At 48.8% G+C, this 19,425-nt stretch overlaps 1 protein-coding gene across 3 annotated transcripts in view; it reads left to right on the plus strand.

Annotated features, from left to right (window-relative positions):
* The window catches only part of MYO18B (myosin XVIIIB), a 233,625-nt gene that overhangs the window by 194,614 nt on the left and 19,586 nt on the right, over nucleotides 1-19,425 (plus strand). For 2 of the 3 annotated variants that reach the window (XM_082416250.1, XM_082416249.1), the window contains 3 exons: nucleotides 6,830-6,960; nucleotides 15,724-15,768; nucleotides 17,022-17,159. In XM_082416250.1, coding sequence (XP_082272376.1) covers nucleotides 6,830-6,960; nucleotides 15,724-15,768; nucleotides 17,022-17,159 — 314 coding nt within the window. The remainder of the gene's footprint in view (nucleotides 1-6,829; nucleotides 6,961-15,723; nucleotides 15,769-17,021; nucleotides 17,160-19,425) is intronic. The other variant, XM_082416251.1, reaches the window with a different exon arrangement.

Raw genomic sequence — 19,425 nt, forward strand, 5'->3', positions numbered from 1 at the left:
CATTTGGGACCCTCCTCCCTGACTGCAGCTCCCATTGGGCAGCCCTGCTGTTGCCCGTTGGATGGCCCAACTTCTTGGCTTTTCCTTCCAGCCCTAGGTTGGCAGTGCCTTCCTGTAGCTGTTAATCTCTTCTGGCTTCTCATCTTTTCCATCACCTGAAAAACCAATTCCCTGTATTAAATTCCTTTGGTTGAATGATCTAGAGTGATTTCTAGTTTCCTGACTGATACAGGCTCCTTGGAGGCATTGCATTAAATCCTTCTGGCTTCAACAAAAAAGTATCAGGTTCATAGAATTCATTTTCTGAAAAATGAGGCTATCCTCACTATACAGTCCCTGCAGGTTTCATGTTTTCGGAGTCTTTACTTTGAAAGAAGGAAATGGGAACCTTTGTTATGTATCAAGTACGTGCCACAGTATTAGGTATACCAGATATACGCAATTTTACATTCTTTCATTCGTTCCTTGCAATACTGTTTGTCGCAGAATAACATTGTCATTTTAACAGATGAGGAACTGAAAGTAAGAAAGGGTTAGTAATTCTTCAAAATTCACATAGTGCTTCAGGGTTCATCTAGTCCTAAAGCCAGTGCTTCTCCTGCTGCTCCCATGTTGTTGGTAGTTTGCATCTCCCCCTCCCCACCAGCCAGGGTCCCTCCCGAAGTGTGGTTGGGCTTCAGCTTCCCTGGGTTTCATAGAGCACTCATCAATTTTCAAGGAGAAATACCAGCCCCACCCCGCCGCAACAAACTTATATAAGTGTCTTCTTTGAGGATTCAGGAGGCATTTCCAGGAGGATTGAGATCATTTGAAATGTGGCAGAGTTGGGAGTTCCAGTTGATGTTGGTGGATGGAGCACAGGGCAGTACTGGGGTGAAGCACTTAGCTTGGTGGTTCAGAGAAAGGACTCAGGCCCCACACTGCCTGGGTCTGTGCAGTGATTGATTAGGCATGCCTGCCACAGGCGAAGAAAAGGACAGGAGGAGTCGTGAGGTATTTCCTGACCCTTTGGAAACAGGCAGGCCTGAGCTTGAACCTACGTGTCACTGTCTAGCTGGGTGACTTTGGGATCTTTGATGAGTCTCTCTGTGTATGTCACCACATCATTAAAATAAAACACTTTGTAGGATGATTATGAAGAAAGGACATTGTCTAGTGACAACTACCTTCTCCCTAGTCCCCTTCCAGCTGGAGGTTGGGCTCTTTCTCCATCTTAAATAAGAGAATCTGATGCATCACTTGGGGTTTCCTAAGGGGCACCCCAACTCTTTCCCAAAGTGGGACTGAACACTTCCTGCTAATGCTCACTCCATTGCCAATATGGCCTTGGAGCTCTTGCCAGGACACAATGCACGGGGCTTTTACTTCCCCCCATAGCCTCCTTTCTCCCAGGCAAGTGACCCTTGGACAATTTGAATGAAACAGCGGCAGTTCCTCATAACCTTGCTTTCTGGGAAGACTCCCCCCAGCTCTGGAGACACAGGCATCCTTGGATGAAGCAGGAGCAAATAGAGGCAAAGGGGAAAATAGCTGTGGGCTGGGGTCAGGAGACCTGGGTCCACTCTAGCCTGTCATGTCTTGGGTGCATGTCCCTGGGCAAGTGACTTAACCTTCCTGAGGCTCAGCCTGCTCATCTGTAAAATGGGGATAATGAGGCTGCCATGAGAGGCATTGAGCAGGTGGACCAGGGAGTTGTTTATTGCAGTGCAGAGAGAAATGAAGTCCTGTATTTTTAATTTTCTGATAATAAAAGTAAATCATATTCTTTGCAGAATATCGGGAGAAGTATAAAAAAGGGGGGAAGAATCACCTGATATCTCACTGCACAGAGATAATAGCTCTGCTACGAGTTTGTTGTAATGTTCTCGCGTTACTTTTTACGTGTTTATATTGTACGTGATTCTGAGGGTTTTTATAAAGATAACGTGAGATAAGGGTTTTTTTCAAACATTTAGTAGCACGCCTGCCCACGTGAGAAATAGAAATAAATACGTTCATTTATTAACTATTCACAAATACTTATTAAGTATGTGCTATGTTTCAGACTGGGAATATTTGTGTGTGTATCTGTAAATACACAGGAGAACACACATTCACACGTATACATATTTATGTATTTACATTTATACATTTACATTTCTATATACTACATGTATACTTTATATAAACGTATATTTATACACATTTACACAGCATATGCATGTGCGTATAATTTTTTCTTAACACCAGGCTCTGTAACATGAAGTTTCTATTTGTCATTAGCACATAAGAAAAGAATAACAAGATGAATTTTCATCAGGTTTTGAGGATGTTTTGAGATAGTCTGATCTATAATACAAACTAGGTGAAATTAACTTTGGGAGGCCTTGCGGGACACCTCCAAAGTTTAGAGAGGCAACCTCCAGAGCCACAGAAAGTGACATAGGAGAGTCCTGTGCATCTGCAGGCAGGAGAGGGTCCTCTGAAGATTGAGATGCCCGGGGCAGAGAAACCAGACAAGAATTTTAAATATTAGCCTCTAATGGAACATCACAAGAGGAGATGATTTTAATTGCAGCCACTAATTATCGTACAAACTGCTCCCAACATGGGCGACTCCACACGGCACGTTCCAGGGAGAGCAGCTTGGGAGTTTAACAAGGGTTGATGACTCTCTTATGTGATGCAGGGGGGGAGGCTGGCGCGTACATATACCTCGTAGTCTTGTGTTGATCTCTGTGTGCGTGGTGTGTATTATGTGTGCCTTAGTGAGTGTCCCTCCTTCATTCACCTCTTACAGTCATGCAGTAATGCCATTCACTCAATCCCAAAACATATTGAGTGCCTGCTCTGTTCTAGACAGCAGCAACACAGAAAGATCAGGGCCCTGAAAGAATGATGCTCATGGAAGTTAAGATTTTATCTATACTGCCTGTGCCTAGATCAGTGCTGCTGGCACATAGTTCATGCTCAGTAGATGCTTATTGAATGAATGGTATGGCAGTATGTGTATATGTATATATATATATATATATATATATATATATATATATATATATATATATATTTATATATTTATATATTTATATTTATATATATATATAATGAATATATAATAATCTATGTTAGTATGTTGTGTGTCTATTACAATGTATATCACTACATTGTAGCTGAGGAGTAATATGGACATACAGTATATTTATTAGTAGGTTTCTATTGTATACATCTTACTGTCTAAATAGTTTTGTTCCCTCATTTTCCCGCCAACTTCTTCCTGCTCCAAGCCCCCAAAGAGAGAGAAAAACAGAGAAGACCAAGCTCACACTTGGCCTCAAAACACAATCCCATTTGCGTAGCAGTCCTGACCCGATCCTGAGCGCTGCTGGTCACGGAGGTGGAAGAAGGCCCGAGGGGGGGCCTCCCCTGTGCCCCCTTCTCCTGGTGCACCACCCTCCATGTCTCTCGAGCCGTCTCTGGCTTGGGCCTTGTTTTGTCTGCCCCCAGGAGACTAGTGTGGGCACCGCATCCATTTCGCCTAATGACTTGGTCTCGGCAATCAGCAGACTAGTTGGTTTTCAAGTTGAAACAGGAAAGGTTTGCTGATTGCTGATTACACAGACTCTGAATTTCCCAAATCCATCTCCCTGGGAGGTTCCTGCTGAGCCTGAGGCACGTCCCCAGGCAGATGGGGGTGGGGCGCGGAGGGCAAGGGGCACAGTGGAGGGTGGTGGTAGCGGCAGGTCCCCGGAACCACAGGCCTCATCTGTCTGTTGATGGTTTTCTTGCTCTCAGCATTCCTTGCTCTGCCTAGTTAACTCACCCTCTAAGCTGCCCTTGCTTTCCACCCCTGTCTTTCCTCTGCAGATGGTGAAAAAGCTTTCAGAGTCCTGCATTCCAGCCTCCTTATTCTCTGCGTGACCTTGGCAAACCTCCCCGGTGATGTGGGGACACCCACCCAACTGCTCCTCGTTCCCCTCTGAGCGTTGAAACGTAGTAATGCCACCACTGGCCAAGCCTTTCCTCTCTGCCAAGCTCATTCGATCCTCACAACAGCCCTGGGAAGGGGACTACGGCTGCCCCCGTTTTACCCGTGGGGTCAGAGAGGTTGAATAACTTGCTGAAAGTCACACAGCCAGTGAGTGGTAGAGCTGGGATTCGAACCCAGTCATCCTGGCTCCAGAGCCTACTTTCACTTTCATGATATTACGGATCTGATGCATCTCAGGTCCCTATTTCCTCTGCTCACCTGCTTGGTCCTGGCTCAGAGCCACCTGTCCCTGAGACCCAGCATCCTTCCCCTCCCTGTCCTCTGTCCGCCAGGAGGCTTCATGCGGATTGAGACTGTAAGACCTCGTTGCTCCCTCCGTGTGACGTTGACATGGGCCAAGGTCACCCAGGCACAACCAGGAGGGGACATCTGGGCTCTTCTCTCTCAGCTCGTGTGGCCTAAGGGCCTCACCTGAGAACCCAAGACTTGACTGTCCAGTTTTGTGGTCTCCCGGCTGCATGACCTTGGGTGGGTCTTTTTGCTGTTCTGGTGCTCAGTTTCCTCGTCTCTAAAAGAAACATTCGCCACATGCCTGGAATGGCGCAGACATGGACATGGGTAGCATCTCCGTGTCTTACAGATACACAGGCGCCTCGTCCCCTCGCCTCCCAGGGACGCTGTCGTCCTGGCCCACTAGCAAGAAGCAGCGCTCGGGCGACGCTCCTGTAATCTCCTGGGATTGTGTGCCCAGCCATCTTCCTCGGTGTCTTTATGAGCTGACAGGCTCGCATCCTGGGCGAACACCCGCCTCGCCATCCCACGGTGTGTCGTTTCCTCTGACGGTCCACCGACCTCCTGCCTGGGGGCCCTGCCTCCGACCGTTCCTCACCTTGTCAGCACCAAGATGGGGATTTCACAGCTGGCAGTTTCAACCAACGGCGCCACTCCCCCACCTCTCCACGCCACCCCTTCTCTCGTCAGCGGGGCTTGCTTCTTTGGCTTTCTTGGTCTTTGCTCACTCTCTCTCTCAAATTGGAGAAGACTCAAAATCAGTGTAAAGGCACAGATTTACAATACCGCAAATGGACAAGCTGGTCTGCCGTGCAGAGCTGAGCGTGTCCCTCTAACGAGGAGCAGCCCTGGTCCCCGCGGGCTTTCACTGGGGCGGGCACACAGAGCCCCAGAAAGATCACTGGCCTGGGAGCAGGGCAGACTGCTTGCTGCCTTGAGTGACTTCAGTGGCCTCGGTTTCCTCATCTACAAAATAAAGAAAAACAATCCCAGGCTCAGAGAGGGACTGTGAACCGTTGACGGTCCCGCAGCTAGTGGGTTGCGTGGGGAGCTGGGAATTGTGCTTAGATTGACCCTCAGTCCTTATGTTTTCACCCCTTCACGCTCTCATCAGTTGGTATATACATGTTTCTTAAGACAACAGTCAAAATAGAAACTTGACATAATTAGAGCAGCTCAAAAGAAAACTCCTATCCATAACCCCTCTTTGCTCCCATCCATAAATATTCTCAACTCTCCAAGTGTTTTCCCAACTGCACGTGTGCTGTCTTCATGTAGACTTGGGCACGATATTCTCTGTTCTCTTCTGCTTGCTTAACGTTATTTCACAGAAGCGTTCCATACTGCCACCATCCTTATTTCTAATGTTGACGTCTGCCTAATAGCATCAAAGTGACATGCTGTGATTTCCGTAACCAGTCCCAGTTGCTGGGTGACAAGGCGGCTCTCAGTGTCATCAGTAGCACTGCCCCAGGCATCCTCAGGTACAGAGCCTTGCTCTGTGTTTTGGTTTACACCCCATGGGATTAATTCCCAGAAGGTGGGTTTCTGGTTTTAACCCAGGGTTTCTCAGGCTGGACACTGTTGACATTTGTGTGAAGTAATCCTTCATGGTGGAGGTTGCCCTGTGCGTTATAAGATGCTGGGCAGCGCCCTTGGCCTCTACTCTGCTGGATGCCATCAGACTCCCAAGTGTGACAACCAGAAATGCCTCTGGATGTCGCCTGATGTCCCCTGGAGGGAAGACTCACCCTCAGTTGACAATCATTGTGTTAAAGGGGAGGAGTGTGGGAATAACGTTACAAATGAAAGAGATTTTCCAGAGAGTCTGGACAAAAATCCAATCAGGGCAGAGAGTAACGGGATGAGCATGTAGAGTCAGATGCACCAAGCTTGGGTTCCAGCTCGAGTTCCAGTTCAAGCTTGCGCTCCCCCAGGCCTCATTTCTTCATCTGTGAAATGGGATCAGTAATAAAGAGCCACGTGCCAGACTTGTGAGGAGTGAGTGAGGCCAGGAGCATGAAACGCTGAGCACAATGCTGGGCATGGAAAGGTCTCAATAAACGCCAGCGGTGCTGGCCGGCTCCACGGGGAGCCCCACTGAGGTTTCCATCTTTGCCTTTTGCTGCCTTTGAGGATGGAAAGTTGGGGGAGTCTAGGTGACAGAGTTGTGAGGGACCCGTTCTTGTTCTGCCCTCCCCCCAATCTCCCGCTCCACATCCATCCCTGGGACAGAGACTCCGCTTCCAGAACCAGCCTCCGCAACTCTCCTGGGAAACATTCATTGACTCATCCATTGACCCATCTATCCAGGGTGTCCACTTGGGGCCGGCACCCCCGGTGTGGGTGAGTGAGCTCTGTGCGGGGCCGTGCCCTGGAGCCCCCAGGCATCCACTTCCTCTGTAAAATCCAGAGCATCTGAGGGTCCACGAGCCTGTCCGTAGAGGGAGCCCCTCGTAGGCACACACCATGTCACAGGGTCCCAGTGAGCGCCAGGCTCCTCCCCAGAGCTCTCGTAGGCGGGTGGGGGTCTTGCCCAAGGTCAGCGTGTGCTGTGGTCTCTGTCTCCAGGAGAAGTACGTGGAGGAGCTCACCGCAGTGAGACAGACCCTCCAGACAGACCTGGAGACGTCCATCCGGCGGATCGCTGACCTGCAGGCAGCCTTGGAAGAGGTGGTGTCCAGCGACAGCGACACGGAGAGGTAAGCTACCAGGAGCCGGCTGGGGCTGGGCGTGGCAGGTGGGCTGCACCCTGGGGAGCTCTGCAGCCTTCAGTGGACAGTGCTTCCCCTCTCAGGTCTGGGGGTCCGGGGACTCAGGCGCGCCAGGGCGTGGGAGGAATAACTGGCCGCCTCAGGCCAGCAGAGGCAGGATGCTTCCCCGCTGGTGGTGACGTCTCCGTGTTACCACCAAACGCCTAGAGCCCGGCTCGCCCATCTTGCTGTGGCGTCTCCACCTCCATCTCAGCCTCTGCAGCAAAGCCTGGGCGACAGGGAGAGACGTTTTCTTTGTGTAGAAAATGAGACGGTGAGGGGCGGGATGCCCTGAGTTACCCGTCAGGTGTGGTTCCTCCCGGGACCAGCCAGCCACCTCCTACTGGGGTGTGGGCAGGGCCAGCTGCCGACCGGCGGGAGGTGTGGGTGAGCCAGGCAGCGGGGGAGGAGAGAGAGTTGTGTGTGGGCTGTGGTCCAGCCAGTGGGAAGAACCAGGCATCTGTGTTAGAGCTGACCACGCCCAGTCCAGAAAAAAGACTGGAAGGAAACACACCAACGTTCTAATACATTGGGAAGCCATTACTAAACGCCTAAATTTTGACCTAAATTTTTGGTTTTTTCAGGCTTATGTAGATTTTCTCAAATTTCTGCAATGAACATGCACACACATCCCTAGCTGTACTAGCGTCCTCTTTGGGAGATCTTGCTCATATAAGTCATGTACTTTATACCCCGATATGAGACCGTGAGCACATTCTCTCCTTGATGCAGTCCTGGGCTGGTGACAGCTGCTCAGCAGCGTGTAGCCTCCGACTTTCCCATGAAGATGTTCATTCTCAGCGTCAGTGTGACAGAGACCCAGTGGACTTGCCATGCTCTAGCCTCTAAATCAAGGGCTTTATCTCAAACGTCCTCAGTTTGTGCAAAAATGGCTCCCACGCAAACATCATAAGGATTTCTACCACGCCCTGCTAGTTTCCACAGCTGCCAAATTGCTGGTGAAACGGCTAATACTGATGCTGCAGCTGCTTCCAGCTCAGGGTCACGTTCAAGAACCCCCTCTGCCTCCCCTCCTCCAGTTTTATTAGTGTCATGACAGAACTAACATCTGTAATTACAAACCCCTGGCGTCAATATTACCCGCTCGATGCTTGGCTGGCCTCTCCGTTAATAGAAATGCTAGGGCTTTTGCATTAATCATAATGGGAATTAATGGCTGTATATACTAGTATTTTGTGTTCTTTTTTTTGTGTGTGAATGAGCAAAACTTTTAAACCATTTTTACTTGCATAGCAATAGATTGCTTTTCTAATAAACAATGAAAGTTCTAAAAATAACAAGGTTGGAAAGAGGCAGAGCGTCCGTGCTTGGAGGTGCGGGGACAGGCTGGACAGAGGTGTGACAGAGAACAAGGAGCAGGTTCTCACCTGGGGCATGAGGTCCTGGCAGTGAGGTCACAGGTGGTTGCAGACATCACTCCGGTCTCTGTTTATAGGGGATCCCCTCAGGCCTTCAAGGGACCCTGCCTGCACCCTCCTCCTAACAGGAGATTCTTTTATCTGTCTTTGCTCCAGGTGACAAGCCTCGTGCTCACCCCCTGGTTCCCATCCAGCTTTTCTGAGCTCTGGTTCCTGGGCCCCCAGAGATCCAATCTGAACCCTAGCTTTCTGTCTGCATTTTCATGACCTTTTGTCTCTGGGGCTTTACATCTTTGTCTCGGCTGGACGTCTGGTGCCTTTTCCTCGTCCGAATCTCCAGTGTCCGCCCAGTACCTGACTCACGCTTCCTGACATTGGAGGGGCCCTGACCTGCATCTCAGGGTTGTGCGAGGGGTGAAATGATCATAGAACCCCAGGTGTGAAGAAATACATCTTGTACCGGGAAGAGCCCAGGCGACGCATGGGATTCTTGCAACTGGAAGTGGGGGCGGCTTGGGGAGGGCGCAGGCGCTGCATTTCAGCCAGCCTGATTTCCAGTCAGGGATCCAGCGGTTCATGTCTGCATGACCTTCTGTGAGTTATTCAACCTCTCGGAGCCTCAGTCTCTTCATTTGTAAGACGGGTTGATAATAAGAAGTAAGTGAAAAAATCTGACCCAGGTTTAGTACCTTTTACCTGGCAGGGGCTCAGCCATCATCAGTTTCATTCATTCATTCATGTGATTGATTCTACGTGTTCCACACCAGACACTGTGCTGAGTGTTTGTCTTATTCCACTTGCTTCTTGTTATCACGTTTCTCCATCTTACAGATACAGGGAGATTGAATAACTTGCCCGAGGTCAGGCGGAAGTTAAATTCCTGAGGGAGTAGTGAGGGAGGAGAGCACAGGTATGGTCTCTGCCTTCGTGGAACCCACATTGTGATGGGCGAGCGTGTGTGTGTGTGTGTGTGTGTGTGTGTGTGTGTGTGTGTGTGTGTGTGTCCCCGCCCATGAATACAGTGGACAGACTGACTAATAAAATGCTAGGATACAGTAGGAATTACAAAGAGAACGCAGAGCTCTGATGAATAGCAAGGGAGGTAGACATGCCCTCTCTGAGAGGAAGAACTGAACTGAAACCTGGATTAAAAGAAGGAGCCAGACGCGGGAGCTCTGAAGAAAAGTGAGTCAGGGCAAATGAGGAACATTCTAGGAAGTGAAAGTTGACCAGTGTGCCCGAGTGAGATCAGTGGGAAAGAAAGGCTCTCCTCCTCTTGCTCGTTCCCTCTCTCCCACCTTTCTTCCCCTTTTGAAGTGGCCCATGGAAGCTCACCGTGTCCCCGTGAAGCGCCCGAACCCCAGGCAGGATTGACGGGCACAGTGTGTGGGTCCACCGTGGAATGAGAACGCGGGGCTTCTTGTTCAGAATAGGTTCGGAATTCCAAGGCAGTCACAGCAGAGTGTCACACCAAGCACAGGCCCCTCTGGGCACGGGCTGCAAGCCTGCAAAGCCAGCCCTGAGCCCAGGGTGGTTCTCGGGAAGCATCTCCTAATGCTCAGTAGGCCTTGGTCCTGACTCGCTGTCTTGTAACTTAGATTTGAAACTTCCACAGAGCGTGGGTTTCAATAATAGCATAGGAGTGGGGGAAGACCGGGGAAAAGTTGCCACAGAGAAGCCTCAGCACTTCTCAAGTCTCAGTTTCAGAGGATTAGCGTCGTGCAAACCATGCTGTCTGGCCGCAGCGCAGCTAAGTTGGTTATCAACAATACAAAGAAATACGTGCGCCGCTGGGTTCTAGAGCCGCCATCCAGAGCAGAGCCCCAGCTCCTGCCCCAGGGCCAGCCCGAGCTCTTCCCCAGCCTGACAGCTCAGCCCCGCACTCCCCTCTTAATTGCCTCATCGCCTGGGGAAAGAGGGTTGGATTGGAGCCTGAGGGATTGGGCCAAGGTCTGTCTCCAAACTGAGCTCTCAATTAGGATTCAAACCCACCCTGGGAGAGAGAGAGCGAGTGGTGCTTCAGCTGGAGGTGAGTTTCTTTGGGAGACTTGTTCAAATTAGGAAAAGTCGCATTTCCCCATGTTGGGTATTAGATCCCAGTGTATCGGGCCTTCCAGGCTGGAAACGCGGCTACGTGCTCAGAAAGCCAGGTGGCCAGTGCGGCAGCATTTAAACGCGTACCCGCCTGCACCGGGGCCCTTGCGGTGTAACTTAGACTGTGGTGTCAACCTCCTTAGATTAATGGAGAAATGCTTTAAGCTGTTCCCCCAGGCCTGGAGCCTGATTATTACTCATGGAGGGAGGGGTGCATCAGCTGACAGCCCCATCTGTTCCTGGCCCAGGGTCTGCAGCTGCTCTGTCATCACCTTGGCTGGGAGTTTGGGGCAGAGTCGGGGGGAGTGTGGAGAGGTCAGTGGATGACCCCTGACTCCTGGGTCAGCCAAGAGTGTCTCCACACCAGCTGGCCCCATCTGAGATGAAGGCCCTGGAAAGGAGTTCTCTGTTGCTGTGTTGAGTGTAAGTTGTACATTTTCCAACATACGTCCTTTTAACTTGGCTAAAACAAGGCTGCAGCAGGACAAGTAGAAAGATCTGAGTCTAACCAAAGATTGCAGCTGCCACTGAGAGCATAATTCTGAGTTAACTTACTCATCAGTGGGCCCAGGCTCTGGTCAGACTCTAACGGTCCCTGCTACAAAGTAGGACGGGCTCTGGGACTGCCCGCGTCTCTTTTCCCACAACTCTCTTACCTTCTAATTTTGCTTAGAAGGAAGAGCTTAAAGCACTTCTCCATTATTCTAAGACATCCAAGTTACATCACAGGGCCCTCATGCAGAATAGCACATTTAAATGATGCCACAGAGGACACCTGTCTTTCTAAGCATCTTTCTAGCTTGGAAGGCCTGGATACCCAGCTAGTGGGGTTCGTGGGGAATGAGGGCTCCAAACTGCTGTATCCACGCTGGCATTACAGGACACCATGATCATTGGGCTAATACTCTTTCCTGAGGACTTACTTTGTGCCAGGCCACACAGCCTACCTGTCTCACATACGTAGTTCTCACAACAGCTCTTTGAGGTTGGTAACCATTATCATCCCCAGTTTACAGATGAGGAAACTGGAGCTTAGATAGGTCAAGAAACTGGCCCCAGCTCACACAGTAAGTGATGGGGCCGGGATTTGATTTCCAGGTTGACCCCATCACCCACACCTCCAGTGACTAAGCTTTGCTGTCATGTCAAACGTACCCCATCTTTCCCCTTTCTGTTGTCAAGGTCTTTGTTCTCTGCCAAGTAACTGGCCTGTCATTCTGGTGAACTTGTGTCTGTCACTGTGATGTGGCGCCAGTGCATTCAAGTGTTACTTCCCAGGCAGTGTTCGCATTCAGGCTGGAGCTGTCTAGCCAAGACTCCCCTGAAAGGAATACAACAGAGGACATTTAGTTACTTCTCTTGCTCATCAGCAATCCCCCTGTCCACAAGTGCCTGGCCCAAGTTCCTCTTGAAAAGTCTCATGCACCAAGGCAAGAGAAAGAACCACTGACCACATGTCAGGAGATGAGGGGAAAACCAGGCACCACATATCCTGTTCCAGTGCTGGCTGCACTGCCAAGGAGATCAGGACCATGGACAGGTCACCTGCCCTTCCTGGGCCTCTGCTTGCCCACCCAGCAGATAAACAACATCATCATCATCATCACCATATCATCATCGTCATCATCGATGAGAACCTCCCATGTTAGGGCAGGAGGTATGGTCGCGAACAGGCAAACGTGGATCTGCCTCATGGAGCTTGAAGTCCAGAGACTCTTTCTTCTTGTGGTGGAAGCGTCAGTGGGTTTTAAACACCTTTAAGAAGAACCCCCTCTTTTACACCAAAGCAAACTCCTATAGAAAATTCGAGCTTAGGTTGAAGTACAGCCATCCTCTGATCGGAGTGAGAGAGGACGTTTCCCCATGGGTGGACTCTGTGTTTGAATTTGCTCCCTTCTGAAAGGGCTCTTTCCCCCCAGACTAGAGACTCATTTACTTTGAGATGTCCAGTTGTGCCAGATGAATTAACACCAGCCTGCACCTTGGTTAGTTGCATTGTGCTCTGCAGACATTCCTGTGCCGGGTTCAATTAAAGATCGAACCAGTGAAGTGGGTGAGGAAGTATGCCCAGCTGCCCAGACCTTGTCTCCTACAGAGTTCAAGGCCAGTTGCCTTAGGATTATGGAGACATTAGCTTGCCCAGGCACCCACCAGGATCTCTGGGCGCACCCTCTTGTAATCAGGGTCATGGACTCCTGGGGTGGGAAATGGGCCTGAAGCCCCTCCCTCTCTATCATCATGCCTCAAGTCCCACCCCTGCTGTGGCCCGTGTTTGCCCTTCCTCCCTGCTTGCGGGCATGAGAAACTTTGTTCCAGGTACAACTCACCCTCTCTGTTTTTAAGGCGCATGCCACACTGTTTTGAACTCTGCGGCTTGGGCCGCAAGACTCTTCAGTTCTTTTGTCTTTCTAATGAGATGTAGCCCTGTTCACGCAAACCCCTCCCTCTGCTTCCCAGGGCCCTTGCCTACCACATTCTAGCTTCGTTGGTCAGCTGGAACCAGTGTCCTTAACTGGGGTCTGTGAACTAGTAGGTCGAGGGAGGAGGTGTCCACACACGAGTTCGAGAGATTATACTCTGAGCCCTCAGATACTGCACTAAAATTTGAGTCTGTGTGCATCTGGGGAAATGGAAGTTCCATGGTCTTCATATAAGATGCTCATAGGGACTTCCCTGGTGGTCCAGTGAGTAAGACTCTGTGCATGCATGCCGCAACTAACAGTTCACATGCCACAACTGAAAAAGAAGATCCCGCGTGCTGCAGCTAAGTCCTGGCGCAGCCTAAGTAAGTAAATAAAAATAAATCTTAAAAAAAAAAAGCTCATAAGAGGCCCAGGACTCCTACTCTAGGGCCTAAGTGCATCCTTTCCATTGCACATAATTTTTAAGCATCCAAGCATCTTGGCTCAAACGCCTCATTTCACAGACGGGGACACCTGACACCCTGAACAGGGAAGAGAGGAGGCCAAGGCCACACAGTGAGAACACGAGGATTCAGCTGCCTTTCCTCACAGTCTGGTGTTCCTTCTGCAGCCCCAGCGCATAGAGCCTTAGAAGAGACTCAGGCCACCAGCAGGAATAAAGCTGGTTCTACTCACACTGGCCACTTCAGTTAAAGTTTTTAAGTATTTTTAAATAGTTTGTTTAGGGCTTCCCTGGTGGCGCAGTGGTTGAGAATCTGCCTGCCAATGCAGGGGACACGGGTTAAGGCCCTGGTCTGGGAAAATCCCACATGCCGCGGAGCAACTAGGCCCGTGAGCCACAATTACTGAGCCTGCACATCTGGAGCCTGTGCTCCGCAACAAGAGAGGCCGCGACACTGAGAGGCCCGCGCACCACGATGAAGAGTGGCCCCCATTTGCCTCAACTAGGGAAAGCCCTCGCAACCCAACACACCCAAAACAAACAAATAAATAAATAGTTTGTTTAAAAGCTGTATCAGAAAAAATTTATATAGATCCTCAAGAAGATTTAGGGTCACTTACAAAAATACTTTTATTCTATTGCAGGGGTTTTCTATTGCTGTCATAGCAAATTAGCTCAAATTTTATGGCTTATTATCTTACAGTTCTGTTCATTAGAAGTCCAGTCTAATCTCCCTGGGCTAAAATCAAGGTGTCAGCAGAGCTGTGTTCCTCTGGAAACTCTAGAGGAGAATCCATTTCCTTGCCTTTTCCAGTTTCTAGAGGATACCCGCATTCCTTGGCTTGTGGCCCCTTCCATCCTCAAAGCCAGAAATGTTGCATCTCTGACTCTTCTTCCATAGCCACATGTCCCTCTGACCACATCTGGGAAAAGGTCTCTGCTTTTAAGGATTGGAGTCATTAGACTGGGCCCACCCCAATAATCCAGGATAACCTCCCTGTCTCAAGATCCTTAACCTTAACCACATCTGCACAGCCCTTTTTAACATGTCAGGAAACACAGTCATAGGTTCTTGGAATTAGGGATTAGGATCTTGACATCTGTGGGGTCATTATTCTGCCTCTCAAGGGGTCGTTCACAAAAGGTGCTTTTTGTTAATACTGGAGAAGTCAACAAATTTTTCTTTAAAAGGCCAGATAGCAAGTATTTCAGGCTTTTCAGACAGTGTGGTCTCTGTTGCAACTATTCTGCTCTGCCACTGTGGAGCAAAAGCAGTCGTGGACAAAATGCAAATGAGTGGGAGTGGCTGGTTCCAATAAAACTTTATTTATAGGAGCAGATGTGTAGGTTAGATTTGGCCCATGGTCGTCATTTACAGACCCCTGTTCTATTGGATTCACCAGGCATCGTCTGAGAGAACTTCTGCTCTAGCCTTTTCCCTGGGGCTAAAGGGACGAATAAGATGTGTTCTTGACCTGTGAGGGGCTCTTTCAGTCTGGTGGGGATGAATAGGTGTTAGTAGAGACTCCAGGAGTGACTGGCCCTTGAGGGTAGGGACCAAGGAGCTGCAGGTGCATCCTTCAGAGGAAGTGACCAGGGCTTCTGGGAAGGAATTGCCCAGATTTCACTGAAGAATAAAGCTGGGAGGTCCCGGCCTGAGGAACCAGGATTAAAATCACGGCTCAGGTGTCTGAGGTTTGTGGTTTGGCTGTCTGTACCCGTACACTGGGTGGTTGCACTCTGGTTAAGGGCATGAGCTGAGTAGCTCTTACAGACCTGGGATTCAAAGCTGCATGACCTTGGACAAGGGTGTCAGCTTCCTCAACTCCAGGAGGGAGACTGGCAAGGTGGTTAGTGGGATCGCGTGTAATGCGTATTTGTTGAATCAAGGGATGCTCGCAAGAGAATAGCTACTATTGTAATTAGCTCAGAGTTTCCCAGAATGCACTGGGAAAGCCGACCACCGCATCCCTGTGTCTGATTTGCAGACACTCACAAAGAACATAGAGCAAATGCTGTGCTCGTTGACAATTATGATGCTATTAATAGCAGTACTAGTTGTACTAAAACAGGAGGAGTGGTAATGGTTGCTACCCTTTAATTAACATTGCTTATTTGCCAAGAACCATGCTGAGATCTTGATAAGGGTTATCTCAGTCTGCTCCACAACTCTGGGGGAGGAGGCCCATTATTAGCTACATTTTACAAAAGAGCACAGGAGGCTCAGAGAAGACAAGTGACTTGCCTAAGATCACACAGTGGCAAAGGTTGGAGGTGGGACTCAAACCCAAGTTTATTTAACATCAAAGACTGGGTTCTTCCCCAGCCCCTGGCAGCACAAGGATAACAGACTCTTTCTTGTGCCTCCTTCTAGTGTCCAGACAGCAGTGGATTGTAGCGGCAGTGGCAGAAAAGAGACGTAAGTTAACCCTGAGTAGAACTGAGCCAATTACTCCAAAGCCAAAGACGAGCCCCTGGCCCTCTGTGTCCAGTTTGCAGAAGGAACATCCACACCCACCTGGAGAGTTACCCGCAGTGCCCACGAGAGCTCTGACTCCATGGTCATAACGTATAGCCCCGGGGATGTACTACTGAACCGTCCAACTTCTCGCAGACAAAGAGAAGCCCGTGACTTACCATGCCACTGTCCTCAGACACCGTCAATGGCTCCCCGTTGCCTCAGAAGAGACTTTTAGACTGACATTTGAGCCCTGCACATTCTGACCCCTACTTCCCCCTCCACCTGGGACTCCTGCTTTCCATATCATCCGTGCCTTCCTTACCTATGTGTGTGCTGTTCCTTCCAGGCCTGCGTAGCCAAGCCCTAACCTTCAAACAAGATGTAGCTCAACTGCCACTACTTGATTCCTTCCCTTATGCCTCCAAGAAGCAAATCAGGGCTCCCTCCTTGTCCTCCTTAGAACCTATCTTGTCTTTATCTACAGCATTGATAATTTTCTTTTATGGTTATTTGTATAGATGTCTACTCTGCTAAAATGGGGTCTTGAGGGCAGGGTCAATGTTGGGTTCATGTTTATAGTTCCATCCCATGGTGCCCAGCATAGAGTGTTCTATAAACAAACAAACAAATTTGTGTATATATCAATATATAAATTTATTATATATTATATATAATATATATTTGAGTGAACATATCAACCAGAAAATAAAATAATCATTGAATACCCACAGCAATGAGAGTCCCACACAGACCTCTCCCTGTGCTGCTTTCAGAATAGGGGGCATACAATAAGCCTCTGTCCCCAAAGACATTCCAGCTAAGGTAGGCAAGGAGTTAAGGCCTTCACATTTGACATAGTCCATGACCATATCATTTGGTATGAAATTCAGTGCCAAACTTTACTCCAAAATTAGAGATACCTCAGCATCTATATTAGAGTGTTTATCTTCCCAAGGAAGAGCAGTGGTTATTAGCACAGGCATTGGAATTGGGTGACCTTAGTCAAGACCCAAGCTGGCCTCCCCAAATCCCGTTACTCTCATCTACGTAAGAGGTGCAGCACCGCTCAGGGACGGTATTGTGAGCACTGATTAAAGTCAGGCATGTCAGCACTTAGCACAATGCCTGGCTCATGCTAAGGGGTGACTGTCTAGTTATTGCTGTTACTGTGGTTGTCATCATGTTGACAACATCTTGCATTCTGGTTCTAGAGATAACGTCTCCATCCTCAGCTCCCAGCCAGAGGGCAGTCTGCAGTCCTGGTTGAGTTGTACTCTGTCCCTGGCCACAGACACGGTGAGGACCCCCTCTCGACAGTCAGCCACCAGCAGCTGTATCCTCAGCCCCAGGTAAGAGTATCTCGCTGCTGCCTCTGGATGGCCAATAGCTGAAAGAATCTCAGGCTTTGAAGGTTGCTGTTCAAGTCTTCCATTTCCTCTGTCCCAGACAAGGACAAGCATGGTCCAGTTTGAGGTGTGACCCTGCCACTTCCTAGCCGTGTGACTTTAGGCAGACCAGTTACCCTCTCTGAGACTTCACTTCCTCACCTGTAAAAGGAAATATAATTGTATTTACTGCTCCAAACAGGTGAAATGATGAGAATCTAATACAGCCCTCCCTAAAGCACAGTTTTCCAGATGATTTTAAATAGCAGGGGGTGAACATTTTAAAAAATAGCTGTGGATTTATTATAGTTGTTATCTATCTAAGGCAAATCCTACTAGTTTTCCACTTATAGATAGTTATGGATTTAAGTTTTTCTCTATAAACATATTTACTTAAAGTTTTTTGGTTTTGTTTTTCTTTTAATGGGGAGTCCATATAAAGATCGTTAGGCTGGATGATTTCCTCCTCAGAAATTTCAGCTTTGTTTGAATGTCACAATTTTATATTTTTTTCCTACCATAGAAGGAGACAAATTCAGTCACAGCCTGAGATGGGACCCTCACAAATCTATAGGACTGGCAGCAATAAGTTGCTCCAACAAATGGGCCCCGGGGCTCAGCCTTAGCTGTAGGACTTAAATCCATCTTCCCTCTTGCTTTTCAGCTCCATTCCGCTCAGCTCGTTTGGTTTTCCTTTTCAAGGGCAGCCCTCTTGTAATTAGGAGCTAATGGCCATAAATCAGAAATTATGGATTAAGCAGATGCGTAATTAAGATGAAATGCACACTGCTTGTGTGATAACAGAGGAACCAATGTGATAAGATAGAAAGAAAAATCACAAACTAATGGAGCAAACCCAGACAACCCCTTCCTGACTTGAAACGTGTTTGCTCTGAAGCAGGGAGTTGTCTCTACAAAAAGAAAGGGGTGGAAGTTCACTCCAAGCTTTTGGGCATATTCGGGAAATGACAAATGTCTGGCATGTGTCTGCTGATAATCTTAGGCTGAAAGATTTGATGTCGAAAATATCAAAGGGAGGCTCTGAGAATGGGGTGCATTGGGGGAGTTAATTAAAGCAAGATTATCTGATTACCGCTCTTAATTAAAAACAAAGACCTGTGTGGAGAAAGAGCCATGTCCTCTATGAACTCCGAACGATGAGGACTTTTTCTCTCCTCGTAACTAAATACCTCTGTTTTTCCCCGTCAGCCAATGTATAAGGCAGCAGAAGCAGAACCTGAGGCAGCCAGAGCTGAATGTGAAAGCTCATTAACATAGTACCCAAGTTTCATAACTATAATTATATTAGGGTGCATGATAAGGAATTACACACTGAGTTGTTTGGCACCCGTTTGAGTGGGAGGTGGGAGGCTGCAGTGGTTTCAGTACACGGACTGAAGTCAGAGCATCTGGCTTCCAATCCCACATTCGCTCCTCTGAAGCTGCGAGATTTGGGGCAAGTTTTTGGGTTTTTTAAAATAATTTTTATTGGAGTATAGGTGATTCACAATGGTGTGTCAGTTTCAGATGTACAGCAAAGTGAATCCGTTATACATATACATGTATCCACTCTTTTTTGGGTTCTTTTCCCACATAGGTCATTACAGAGTATTCAGTAGAGTTCCCTGTGCTATACAGTAGGTCCTTATTAGTTATCTATTTTATATATAGTAGTGTGTATATGTCAATCCCAATCTCCAAATTTATCCCTCCCCCCCCCACCATTCCCCCCTGGTAACCATAAGTTTGGGGCGAGTTGCTTAACTTCTCTGTTCATGTTTTCTTGTGAGTAGATCATTGTCAGGGTTAATGAGAGGATGCACCCAGAGCCCTAGAAAGAGCTCAAGAAAATTAGCTGCTTTATTAGTGTTGGTATCTACTTGATGCCCAGAGTAACCCCAGGAGACTGATGTCATTACCCCCATGTCGCACAAGAGGGATCTGAGGCCCGGAGATTAGGGAACAACTGATTGAGGCAAAGACGGCCACACCCCAGTTCCTATAGCTGCGCCTCGGGCAGCGCCTCCAGGCAGCCCTCTCTAGAGCCTAGTACCCCTTATCCTGCCTGCTCCCCCTCCAAGTCCTCAGGCTTGTCCAGCTGCAGTTCAGAGCAGAGGGGCCTGCGCCAAGGACAGCAGTGGGGCAGGAGGCAAGAAGAGACGATAAGCTCCGTGTCAGTTTTCTTCATGTTGGTGTCCCTTGGGCTGGCACACAGATGGCGCTCCGTAAA

Source organism: Balaenoptera physalus, assembly GCF_965194825.1.
Source record: "Balaenoptera physalus genome assembly, chromosome: 12".
NCBI classification, from domain to species: domain Eukaryota; kingdom Metazoa; phylum Chordata; class Mammalia; order Artiodactyla; family Balaenopteridae; genus Balaenoptera; species Balaenoptera physalus.